The 12,890-nt window shown below is 45.1% G+C and overlaps 1 protein-coding gene across 6 annotated transcripts in view; it reads left to right on the top strand.

The window, feature by feature from the left end:
- DPF1 (double PHD fingers 1) overlaps window positions 1-12,890 on the top strand; it is a 185,186-nt gene that overhangs the window by 76,936 nt on the left and 95,360 nt on the right. For all 6 annotated transcript variants that reach the window (XM_068250831.1, XM_068250829.1, XM_068250828.1 and 3 more), the window contains exons 2-3: window positions 3,270-3,430; window positions 9,289-9,381. In XM_068250831.1, coding sequence (XP_068106932.1) covers window positions 3,270-3,430; window positions 9,289-9,381 — 254 coding nt within the window. The remainder of the gene's footprint in view (window positions 1-3,269; window positions 3,431-9,288; window positions 9,382-12,890) is intronic.

The following is a 12,890-nucleotide window of genomic DNA, read 5'->3' as shown; positions in this document are numbered from 1 at the left end:
TTTTGTATATCAAAATCTAGTTGTGTTTACTATTCACTAGGATTTAAAGTTAATACACCTGTTTAACAAGTTATTTTTATAGTTAGTAAATGGGGTTCACAGTTCACAATTTCTTGGTATATTTCTTGGTATATTTTGTAACAATCATTGTTAGAAGAAAATGGTGAGCTTCTGAGAGGAACTGATGGCGAGGTAAGTATGTAATATTAATTTGCACGTACATCATGTATTTATTTTAAAAGATTTTACTTGGTTCAGGTTCCCTTAAAAGGCAAATTAGAATGTTTTGGTTAGTTTTTTATTAGAGTTGGTTAACTTGCTGCTAATGACCTTCAATTTTGAGTGCATTCATGACTGAGGGGTAATTTGACCTGTAAAGGTTGCACAAAGCTGTTGGACTATGTGAAGCTCGACTTGCTGGGTACAAGTGTAAAAGTGAGGGCGGACGTACATATGTTCCAGGGAAGTACAATCAGCACATCATATGCCACTATACATCCAAAACCTCTTTCCTGGTAAATGACTGGTGAACATCTTTGGTTAAAGGACCACTGTTGCGAAAATCGTAAAATGTAAAATATTGTATATACAGTATAAACATATACATATAAGAAGTATATTTCTTCCAGAGTAAAATGAGCCATGAATTACTTTTCACCTATGTTGCTGTTACAGTAAGTAGTAGAAATCTGACAGAACCAACAGGTTTTGGACTAGCCCATCTCCTCATGGGGGAGTTCTCAGGATTTTTTTTTTTTTTTTTTTTAAAGTACTTAGTGAATCACAGTTGCGCCGTTCAATTGCCAAAAAAGTGTGCTGCGAGCAGGGAGGCAGGCCAGCATCTTCATATAAATCTTTTTCAGGGGGTGTCTTTTTATAAAGAATAGAGGCCATGCTGAGAATCCCCTTTGGAGAGATAGACTAGCCCAAAACCTGTCGGTTCTGTCAGATTTCTACTGCCTACTGTAAGTGACGGCAACATAGGAGAAAAGTAATGTATGGCTTATTTTACTCAGGAAGAAATGTACTTCTTATTTGTATGTGTTTACATATATTTTAAATTTTACGATTTTCGCAGCAGTGGTCCTTTAAGGAAGAACTCCACTCAGCGCCATAATAGACAGTAGTGCATAAGAGCATGGGTTTGGCATACATACTTCACCTTTGTGGACGCTGTCAAAATATTTAAAACATTTCTGTTTTTAAGTCCTCTATACCCCTTATAGTATACTTTGAAGCTCAAAGCACTTCTGCACTCCAAGTAGTCATCCGCACAGAAGGGGTTTGCTGACTTCTAACCTGCTGTGTAAGGCCTCTTTCACATGAATTGCATACTTGTCAGCAGTACAGCCCCCTGTCTGCCAGACACTGAGCACTTTCTGGTTGCAATTTGAAGGTAACCTGGAGTGAGTAAACTTTGATACATACCGAAGTAGAGGGAAAGCTCTGGATGCCATGGAGCTTTCGCCGTCCTCGATCTGTCCCGTCGTCCCTGCGCCTCCCACAGTTGTAGTTATTCGTCCTGATAGGTGGAATAGCTCTTTGGTACTGCTTGGACAGCCTTCTGAACTACTTGCGTCTACAAGTAGTTCCGAAGTTGAGGGCATCTGTATTGCACTTGTACGAGCCCAAGTTTGTGCATTTTGTGCATGCGCAGTACAAATGCACTCATCTTTGGAACTACTTGGGGATGTGAGTAGTTCCAAAGGCTGTTCGAAGAGTAACCAAGACCTAGCAGTAAGAATAGTTCAACAGGAACGACAGGACGGACCATTAACCAGGAAACCTCTAGTATCCAGAACCTTCCCTCTACTTAAAACTTCATCAAACTTCAAGTGTGCTTTAATGCAGCCCAGTGGGTGTTGTAACCCCACGGTGTTATCTGGATTAAAATAAATAAATAAATCATGTAACGTCTGAGCAAGGCCGCAGCTACACTCAGAGGTAACTCCGTGTAAGGGATGCTCTGGACAACCCGTGTCGAGCACTAGCCGTCGACCCACTAGTGCATGAGAGCAACTGATAAGCTGTGACTTCACCTCCTTCAGCCTCCCATATGAAAGAGACCTCTCAGATCTCATAAAGGGGAAACTGTAGCAGGAGAGATGCAAATGGACCCAAATCACCCTATTCCTTGTGAAAGATACATACATGAGAAGGAGGAGAAGTCAATCGGCACTGCAGGTGCTTTATTCCATCATTGGAGATCAGACATGATACACATACAAAGTGTCAGAAAAAGTCACATACCATTGAGGTGAAGTGTGGTGGTGCAGTGGGTGCTGGGCACAAGATGCCTGACGGACGTTTCTCGCTAAAAATGCGCTTCTACGGAGGCTTGTGAAAGAAGATGGAGAGGCTAGTACAGGCATGGGCAAACTTTGCCCTCCAGCTGTTACGGAACTACAAGTCCCACAATGCATTTGCCTTTATGAGTCATGACTGTGGCTGTAAGACTCCTGCAATGCATTGTGGGAATTGTAGTTCCAGAACAGCTGGAGGGCCAAGTTTGCCAATGCCTGGGCTAGTATGATTTTCCCTCACAAATGTATAGTACTGGGTGCACTTCTCTGACAATTTCCTGTATTCACAGGCACATTTTCCATGTTTTCTATAGCTCCTCTATAAAATACAGCATAGAGTGGACTTTACATTGCCATGTATTATGGTTACGGATCACGTCCTTTTGCAATAGCAATCTCTGAGTAAAGCATACAACCCTCCAGCCATCTACATATCCATTTATTAAATCATTTCTAATTTATTAAGAGGAAGGAAGCATTTTCGCTTACCGTATTGAAAACACCATAACCAGATAGATCAGTTTTCGTGCAAAGAATTATAACACGTGTCAAGTTTTGCTGCTGAATTTATCGTTTGTGTCCAGAACAACCTTGAAGTGCAGCAGCCATGTGACAGATCTTGCCCAATTGTCTCAGGAAACCTCTGATGGGCCTAAATTCAGAGTTCCGTACTTTGTGCCTAGCTCCACCTCTTCCTGTGCCATAGCCTTCCTCTCGTTTTGCCTCATCTCCCACTTCTCTTTGTGCCTCACCCATTTTTTTAAGCCTTACCTCTTTTTGTACTCACCCTCTCTCCCTCTGTCCTGGAGCCTCAATGACTAGTTGAGGCTCTCACATTTAACTGTTGAAATATTGGATGTTTTAATGGTATAATGGTATGTCTGTATTACCACTTGCTGCTTCCCTCAGATAAATAGACTGCTAATATAAAAGCAATTTATAGCATCTCTCTGTTTATATCTGCAGGCTAGGAGAGGACTTCTACCGCGAGGCCATAGAACATTGCCGCAGCTATAACGCTCGGTTGTGTGCAGAGAGGAGCATGAGACTGCCGTTCCTGGACTCCCAGACTGGTGTGGCACAAAGCAACTGCTATATATGGATGGAAAAGACACACAGGGGACCGGGTAAGTGTTTTCATTGTTTTACATAAAAAAGGGGAGGAAGAAAACCGAGAACCCGATATTGTTGATGAATGGTGTTACAAGACGCTTGAATATAGTAATACTAACAAAGATAAGTTACTCCAAAGGTAACCACTGTACAGGCAGGTGAGGAAATTAAACCCCAATCCATTCGGGTTAATAAGGCGCTCTCTGTTGTGCAAGAAAAAAAAAAGGGGGGGGGGGGGTAACACCAGGGTGGATATCAATTGGTATTCATTATAAAAACAGAGGTGTCAACAAAGGATAAAGTACATTAAAATCAGGTTAAAATGGAGGTAGTAGTAAACTTACCTCCAGGTAGTCCGACTCAATGGATCTAATAAAACAAAAAAAAGCTTTGATTTTTACATACACAAAAAAAAAATCAACTGCAGCATGTTTTGCAGTACAACCCACTTCTTCAGGCAAAAATTGGAGTATCTATTTTCAAGGCTTCACGTTTTCTCATTTCACGGTCCTCTCATTCATTCGCCAATAACTTTATTGCTACTTATCACACCTAAATAATCTATTTCTTTTTTTTTCTTCTGCAAGATACACTAGACTTTTTTTTTTTTTTGCGGGGGGATACTTGCTAAGAATTATTTTATTTTGTATGCATCTCAAATATATATATATATATAAGAAAACAAAATGAAAAAAAAAAAGATTATTTCTCAGTTTTCAAGCATCATAGCTTGAAAATAAAAACTGCTACTGTATATACAACACACATATTTTACAGTGGGATGCGACTGTTTGGGCAACCTTGTTAATGATTTTCCTGTATAAATTGTTGGTTGGCTGTTAAAAAATGTCAGTTGAATATATCATATATAGAAGACACACACAGTGATATTTGAGAAGTGAAATTAAGTTTATTGAATTTACAGAAAGCGTGCAATAATTGTTTAAACAAAATTAGGCAGGTGCATACATTTGGGCACCACAAAAAAGAAATGAAATCAATATTTAGTTGATCCTTCTTTTGCAGAAATTACAGCCTCTAAACGCTTCCTGTAGGTTTCAATGAGATTCTGGATTCTGGTTGAAGGTATTTTGGACCATTCCTCTTTATAAAACATCTCTAGTTCATTCAGGTTTGATGGCTTCTGAGCATGGACAGCTCTCTTTAACTCACACCACAGATTTTCAATTATATTCAGGTCTGGGGACTAAGATGGCCATTCCAGAATGTTGTACTTGTTCCTCTGCATGAATGCCTTAGTGGATTTTGAGCAGTGTTTAGGGTTGTTGTCTTGTTGAAAGATTCAACCCCGGCGCAGCTTCAGCTTTGTCACTGATTCCTGGGCATTGGTCTCCAGAATCTGCTGATACTGAGTGGAATCCATGCGTCCCTCAACTTTGACAAGACTCCCAGTCCCAGCACTGGCCACACAGCCTCACAGCATGATGGAATCACCACCATATTTTATTGTAGGTAGCAGGTGTGTTTTTTTTTTTTTTGGGGGGGGGGGGGGGAGGATGCTGTGTTCTTTCTTCTCCATGCCCCTTGTTTTGCCCAAATAACTCAATTTTAGTTTCACCAGTCCACAGCACCTTATTGCAAAATGATGCTGGCTTGTCCAAATGTGCTTTAGCATACCTCAAGCAGCTCTGTTTGTGCTGTGGGCGGAGAAAAGCTTCCTTTGTATCACTCTTGCATACAGCACCTCCTTGTGTAAAGTGCACCGTATGGTTGAACAATGCTCAGTGACTTTGGTGCTGGTCTGTGGGTTGAATCTGACTGTTCTCACCATTCGTCGCTTCTGTCTATCCGAGATTTTTCTTGGTCTGCCACTTCGAGCCTTAACTGGAACTGTGCCTGTGGTCTTCCATTTCCTCAATATGTTCCTAACTGTGGAAGCAGACAGCTGAAATCTCTGAGATAGTTTTGTGTATCCTTCCCCTAAACAACGATGGTGAACAATCTTTGTCTTTAGGTCATTTGAGAGTTGTTGCTACTCTTCAGAGAAAATTCAAAGAGGAGGGAAACTTACAATTAACCCCCTTAAATACTCTTTCTTATAATTGGATTCAACCGTGTATGTAGGTCAGGGGTCATTGAGCTTACCAAGCCAATTTGAGTTCCAATAATTAGCTCTAAAGGTTTTGGAATCGATAAAATGACAACAGTGCCCAAATTTATGCACCTGCCTAATTTTATTCAAACAATTATTGCACACTTTCTGTAAATCCAATAAACTTAATTTCACTTCTCAAATATCACTGTGTGTGTCTCCTATCAGTGGCGGACACAGCCAGCAGTGGGCCCCTGTGCAAAATTGTAATTGTGGGCCCCCTATGACCTGCGGCGCGCCTAGCGCGCCGCGGCAAAATATGGGCGTGGCTACAACCTGCGGCGCGCAAAGCGCGCCGCGGCAAAAATTAGTGGACAGAACCTGCGGCGCGTAGCGCCGCGGCAAAAAAATGGGCGTGGCAATGACCGGATGAGGGCGGAGCTAACTGTAACTTAAAGCGAACCCGGGGTGAGGGTTTATTTCCTTTTAAACAATACTAGTTGCCTGGCGGCCCTGCTGATCTATTTGGCTGCAGTAATAAACTGAATTACACCAGCAACAAGCATGCAGCTAATCTTCTCAGTTCTGACAATATTGTCAGAAACCCCTGACCTGCTGCATGCTTGTTCAGGGTCTATGGTTGAAAGAATAAGAGGCAGAGGACCAGCACGGCAGCCAGGCAACTGGTATCGGAGCAGTGCTTTTCAGCGCTGCTAGCTTTGGGCGCAGCCAGCGCCGCCATAGACTGTAATGGGAATCAGTCTATAGCGGCGCTCAGTGAGGAAGGTCGGCTCCGTCAGAAGACGGAGCCGAAGTTGTTTAAAAAACACAATAATTCGGCCTCCAGCAATCGCTGGAAGCCGAATTATTTCATTCCCCCACTATCCATGTCGGCCTGGAGGGGGAATAGTAATTAAAACGCCCCGGACTTGTGCAGAAGCAGGACCAGCCATTTAACAGCTGGATCCTGCGCCCAAGTCTACCAGCGCCGTATTCAAATGTACGCACTGGTATTGCTTAAAAGGAGAGAAATATGGCAGCCTCAATATTATTCTCACCTCAGGTTCCCTTGAAAAGTGCAACGCAAAGACAGTGGGCCCAAGTTTTGGTGACCCTTTCCCCAGAAAATTCACATAATTGTGCAGGTTTTCTCAAGAAAATACACATATATGCCCAGAAAATACGTGCAATCATGTCGGCAGATATGCCCAGAAAATACGTGCAATCATGTCGGCAGATATGCCCAGAAAATATGTGCAATCAAGTCGGCAGATATGCCCAGAAAATACGTGCAATCAAGTCGGCAGATATGCCCAGAAAATACGTGCAATCAAGTCGGCAGATATGCCCAGAAAATACGTGCAAACAAGTCGGCAGATATGCCCAGAAAATACGTGCAAACAAGTCGGCAGATATGCCCAGAAAATACATGCAATCAAGTCGGCAGATATGCCCAGAAAATACGTGCAAACAAGTCGGCAGATATGCCCAGAAAATACGTGCAATCATGTCGGCAGATATGCCCAGAAAATACATGCAATCATGTCGGCAGATTTGCGAAGAAAATACATGCAATCATGTGGCAGACCTGCCCAGAACATACACCTGCTAATATAAATAAAACAAAAACATTTACTCACCTGCAGCAGCAGACCTCCTGTCCCAGCCTCCATCCGGCGCGCAGCTCCCATGGGTGGTTGGGTGGATAGGTAGCCTAGTGGGTGGGTGAGTGGGTGGGTGGGTTGGTAGCCTGGTTGAGTGGGTGGGTGGGTGGGTGGGTAGGTAGCCTGGTGGGTGGGTGGGTAGGTAGCCGGGTGGGTAGGTAGCCTGGTGGGTGGGTGGGTAACTAGCCCGGTAGGTAGGTAGGTAGCCCGGTGGGTGGGTAGGTAGGTAGCCTGGTGGGTGCGTGGGTAGCCGGGTGGGTGGGTAGGTAGCCTGGTGGGTGGGCTGGTAACTAGCCCGGTAGGTAGCCGGGTGGGTGGTTAGGTAGGTAGCCGGGTGGGTGGTTAGGTAGGAAGCCTGGTGGGTGGGTAGCCGGGTGGGTGGGTAGGTAGGTAGCCGGGTGGGTGGTTAGGTAGGTAGCCGGGTGGGTAGGTAGGAAGCCTGGTGGGTGGGTAGGTAGCCGGGTGGGTAGGTAGGTAGCCGGGTGGGTAGGTAGGAAGCCTGGTGGGTGGGTAGGTAGCCTGGTGGGTGGGTAGGTAGGTAGCCTGGTGGGTGGGTAGGTAGCCTGGTGGGTAGGTAGGTAGCCGGGTGGGTAGGTAGGAAGCCTGGTGGGTGGGTAGGTAGCCTGGTGGGTGGGTAGGTAGGTAGCCTGGTGGGTGGGTAGGTAACCTGGTGGGTGGGTTGGTAACTAGCCCGGTAGGTAGCCGGGTGGGTGGTTAGGTAGGTAGCCAGGTGGGTGGTTAGGTAGGTAGCCGGGTGGGTGGTTAGGTAGGTAGCCGGGTAGCCGGGTGGGTGGGTAGGTAGCCTGGTGGGTGGGTTGGTAACTAGCCCGGTAGGTAGCCGGGTGGGTGGTTAGGTAGGTAGCCGGGTGGGTGGTTAGGTAGGTAGCCGGGTAGGTAGGTAGGTAGCCGGGTGGGTGGTTAGGTAGTTGAGTGGGTGGTTAGGTAGGAAGCCTGGTGGGTGGGTAGGTAGCCGGGTGGGTAGGTAGCCGGGTGGGTGGTTAGGTAGTTGGGTGGGTGGTTAGGTAGGAAGCCTGGTGGGTGGGTAGGTAGCCGGGTGGGTAGGTAGGTAGGAAGCCTGGTGGGTGGTTAGGTAGTCGGGTGGGTAGGTAGGTAGCCGGGTGGGTAGGTAGCCGGGTGGGTAGCTATCCGGGTGGGGGGCCCGACTCCTATCCTCCCTCCCTCCCTTCCTTCCTCACCTCGGGGGGCCCCCTCCCGATATGCGCGGCGGGAGAGTGAGCGGCAAATGCAGGAAGTCTTCAGGGCTCTCCAGGCATCCGCTAGAGGCCCAGCCGCTGAGTCTCCAATATGTCTCCAACTGGAGACATATTGGAGACCAAGCGGCTGGGCCTCTAGCGGATGCCTGGAGAGCCCTTCCTGCATTTGCCGCTCGCTCGCTCTCCCGCCGCGCATATCGGGAGGGGGCCCCCGAGGTGAGGGAGGGAGGGAGGATAGGAGTCGGGGGGCCCCCGGGAATAAAATAATAAAAAAAAAAAAAAATATTAAAAAAAAAAAAAAAAAAAAAGTACTTAATGCCATGGGCCCCTGAAGAAAACGGAACTTCAGGGGCCCTCGTGCGGCGGCACGGCCTGCACGGCCGTATGTCCGCCCCTGTCTCCTATATGATATATTTATTTGACATTTTTTGTTGTAACAAACAACGATTTATACAGGAAAGTCATAACAATCGACAAGGTTGCCCAAACTTCCGCATCCCACTGTTTTTGCCAGTTTTTCCTGGTTATTACAACATTTAAATTATGCCCCTAGAACAATGAATAGTGACAATATTTGAGCACTGACCGTTAACCCATTACCATAGCAGTGCACACTCCCTGCGCACAGCAATTTTACAGTACTTTAGAGCTTCAGGCCCATAGAGATTTACCGATAGAGAGGCTCCAGGGGTGTAATCCAAGGCCCAAACAAACACAATAGTGTGTACTGGGTTTTGGGGCTCTTGGGGAGCTCCCAGAAGAAACCATATTGCCTGTGGACTCTCTAGATGTTTGCATGGCATCCGCTACTATAAAACCTTTACTTTTCTCTTTTACCGCCTGCTTCATAAAGCAAGGATGCCAGATGTAAGACAGAACTGTTGTGAAGGCTTTTATTGTGTTATGTGAAATAAACACTCTGACCTCTCCTTGTGTTGCAGGCTTGTCACCGGGACAGATCTATACCTATCCTGCTCGATGTTGGAGGAAGAAGAGGCGGCTGGACATTTTAGAGGATCCTCGTCTGAGGCCCTGTGAGTTTAAACTTTGGTAAGAAGTTATTTTGGGGGGCCCTAGGTGTTATCTTGTACTGACAACGCGGGACCCGAACACACTGATCAACAGGTATGGAGAAAGAGAGCCTACAACAGGTGCGTAATCATCAAACTGTGCTGGAATTCTATCACACACTTCATTGCTAACAGAGATCTATTTCTGGGCGGAGATAACGGTCACCCAGTCCAAACAGTTCTGGTCGGATGAGGAAACAATGTTATGTCTGTGGGTGTTCTGTGACTTCTGCAAACATACCCACCCCAGCTTATTGATTTTGGAGAAGGAATTGAGATAGATTTCCTTGGTTGATCATCATTGTCCTCCTTGTCTTTCTGCTGCCAGGCTGGACACTCATTGGCTTTCAAATCAGGTGTTAAGTGCGTTGTTTAAAAGCCTGTCAAATGTAGAGAGCACTAATTGCCAAGATTAGTCACAGCCCAGCACTCAACATGCGTCTAGTGGAAGTTTCTGAGTAGCAGCCCACTTGGAAGCATTGACGTAGACACAGCGTGGGGCATTCGCAGGACATCGTTGCTTTCCAAGCATTTCTAAGCAGCTAAAATGATACCTGAGTGTGCCTGAGTGTTTTGTAAGCCTTTACCAAAGCACAACTGTGGTAAACAAATCCACTGGCATCAGTTCACACTGAATTCCGATGTCAGAGTTGGCTTCTTCCGGCTATAAGCATGTCACAATGTTGAAGTCCAACAAAAGGCGTTTTCGTTGTAACTATCTTAATTCTTTTTGGGAAAAGTTGATTAAATCGTGAACTGATTTCCGAAGATTCATTATGCATATATTTGGCCTGTCCTCATAGGAGCTCACAATCCAATCCCGACCATAGTCATAGCTCACTATCTTACTATATTATTATGTATTTTTATTGCACTGACATCTTCTGCAGCACTCCACAAAGTACATATTCATGTTACTGACTGTCCTCAGAGGCACTCAAAATCCAAACCCATGTCCAAGTGTTTGCCACAGCGACTGTATAGACTTCGACTGTGCATCCAGTAAAAGTACCGTAAATGAAGGTTGTCCTGCCATCAGCAACCAGACACAATCAAAGCACTGAATGAACCGACTGGTGGCCCAACCTAGTAGAGCTAAAGCTCCTACACAACTAAAGTTGTTAGAAATGTTCCTTCAAAGATGCTTCGCCCAACTATCCGGAATGAAAAATTGAACCAACATTCTGAAAAGTATCGACAGTGGGAAAGCTCAGTCAAAACAACCAATCCTTTCTGCCAGATCTGTTCTGCTAATGATCGTTCATTTACAAGAGTGTAAACTGACATCATTATCATCTTTTTTTTAAAGAGTAACTGTCAGGCTGCAGAAGCTAATTTAAACCTCTATTCTCCTGTGTTAAACAGTTTAGAAGGAAGCCCAAAAGCCATTAGTGAAGATAAAAATCTCAGTTACCTTTGATGTGTGCTTATCAGCAAGGCTGTTAAAACCCAAGAGGACGCAAGCCGCATACTATACTGCAAAGCATTCTGGGGCCCTCCCCTCGGCTGCTAATGAGACGTTACAGCAGCTTGTAATCAGTCCAGCGCGTAGCACTGATAAATCTCCGGGCAGAGTACACTGCAGGAGTCAGCTATTGTTCCTAGCCACATGGCTCATTAATATTCACTGCACACTGTGTTGTTCAAGTACAAGCTTATCTGTGATCAGGAAGCAGGCAGGACATGACGACACATTTGACAGAAAAACATGGAGCCTGCCATGAGCTGTCAGGAGCATCTATCTCTGCATATACTATATACAAATTCTGTGAAATCCAAACGTGGACAGTGAAATGCATATGTAATGTAAGTACAGCCAATCTTTAGCTACTGATATATGTGTTTATTTTCTCTGAGACCTTATACCTAACAGCTCCTCTTTAAGCAACACATATGCTGCAAAACAAAGGTTTGACATGAAATGTGCGTTCTTTGCTGATTTCCATCCTATTTTTTCCAGAAAATGTGAATTTCAATGATCATTTGTCACTAATCTTCACAAAAAACATAATTTCCTGCTATGTCGTTTCATAAGATTGCAGATTCCTACTTATTTGCACATACTCAACAAGTCTTCACAACAAGTATGTGTGTGCGTTTGTGTGCGCGCGCACTTGTCAAGCCTGCTGCCTTTATGGTGGGAATACACAATGTGTACTTTCACCAGATAGATGGCTCGATAGATCATTTCCGACAGGTCTGATCTGATTTTCGGTCTTTTTTTCTGATCTGTATAGAAGTGATCAGAAAAACGATCGAAATCAGATCGGACCTGTCGGAAATGATCTATTGAGCCATCTGTCTTCTGAAAAAACTCATTGGGCTTGATTCACAAAACGGTTAGCACGCGAAGTGCCGCTCGGACGACCGATCACGCGCAAAGTCCGTGTTATCGCGTGCAAATGTCAACGATTGCGCGATCGCCGGGCTTAGCGCGTGCAAGAGTCCGCGAGCGGCACTTTGCATGCTAACTGTTTAGCACGCCCGTGCTAACAGTTAGCACCATTTTGAGAATTAAGCCCCTTGTGTATTCCCAGCATTAAGTTTGTAAAGATTGTTTGTGTGTATTGTGATTGAGCGATAATCTCATTTGTCAACAATTCTGTCCACACATGCATGGCTATACGATTCTTACATCCTGAAAGATATGTGACCGTAACTTCCTTCAGGCCTGTTTTCCACGGAAGGTTGAAGGCGGCGACCTGTCACCTGCTCCTATAAGTAACCAGCTGGGCATTTACTAGCGCTCGGCACGTTCACAGGCTGCCCCCTACAGGAGCTACATCTAAGCATGGTGGTTGCCGTCCTCAGATGTGATAAGTTGCTCTTTTTGCCATCGGTTGATTCGACCAAGTCAAAACCAAACTCTGAAATTCATGCACTCGTTGCTAGCAGCTGGTAGGCTGAACTGCCCAACAAGTGTAAAAACAAGAAACACCAAGAGCCCCAATAGTGCAATATGTACTGGTAAATGGTTACTAGATAGAGTAAATATTAATACTCACAAACCAGGGTTACCATTAGGCAACCACTGTAAAGGCAGGTGGGGAGATTTTCCTGACCCCACTCAGGAATAAGAAGTCGCTCTCTGTAGATGAGAAAAAGGGGGTTCAACCCTCCACCCAGGATGGACTCAATATTATGCAGGAAAACAGAGGCGCCAAAGGGATAAAATAAAGCGAAATGAGCTTAAAAACCAAATTCTTGGTACAAAGAGCAGGTAGTGGTGGACTTACCTCCTCCAAGTAGACACACAATGACTGTAGTAAAGACAGTCAATATATTTTATTTATGAACTCCAAATATACAATGCGTTTTGCAGGTTTGATCCCGCTTCATCAGGCAATAACAACAGAGCAATAGCATATGTGGTCAGTAGAAGAGCCAGGCACCTCTGTCTGTCCTGTTTGGACAGTGGTGCCTGGCTCCTCTACTGACCACATATGCTATTGCTCCGTTGTTGTTGCCTGATG

The sequence above is a fragment of the Hyperolius riggenbachi genome, chromosome 8, assembly GCF_040937935.1.
Source record: "Hyperolius riggenbachi isolate aHypRig1 chromosome 8, aHypRig1.pri, whole genome shotgun sequence".
In the NCBI taxonomy this organism is placed as follows: Eukaryota; Metazoa; Chordata; class Amphibia; order Anura; family Hyperoliidae; genus Hyperolius; species Hyperolius riggenbachi.
The sequence above is the reverse complement of the archived record's forward strand: the minus strand, read 5'-3'. Positions and strand labels throughout refer to the sequence as shown.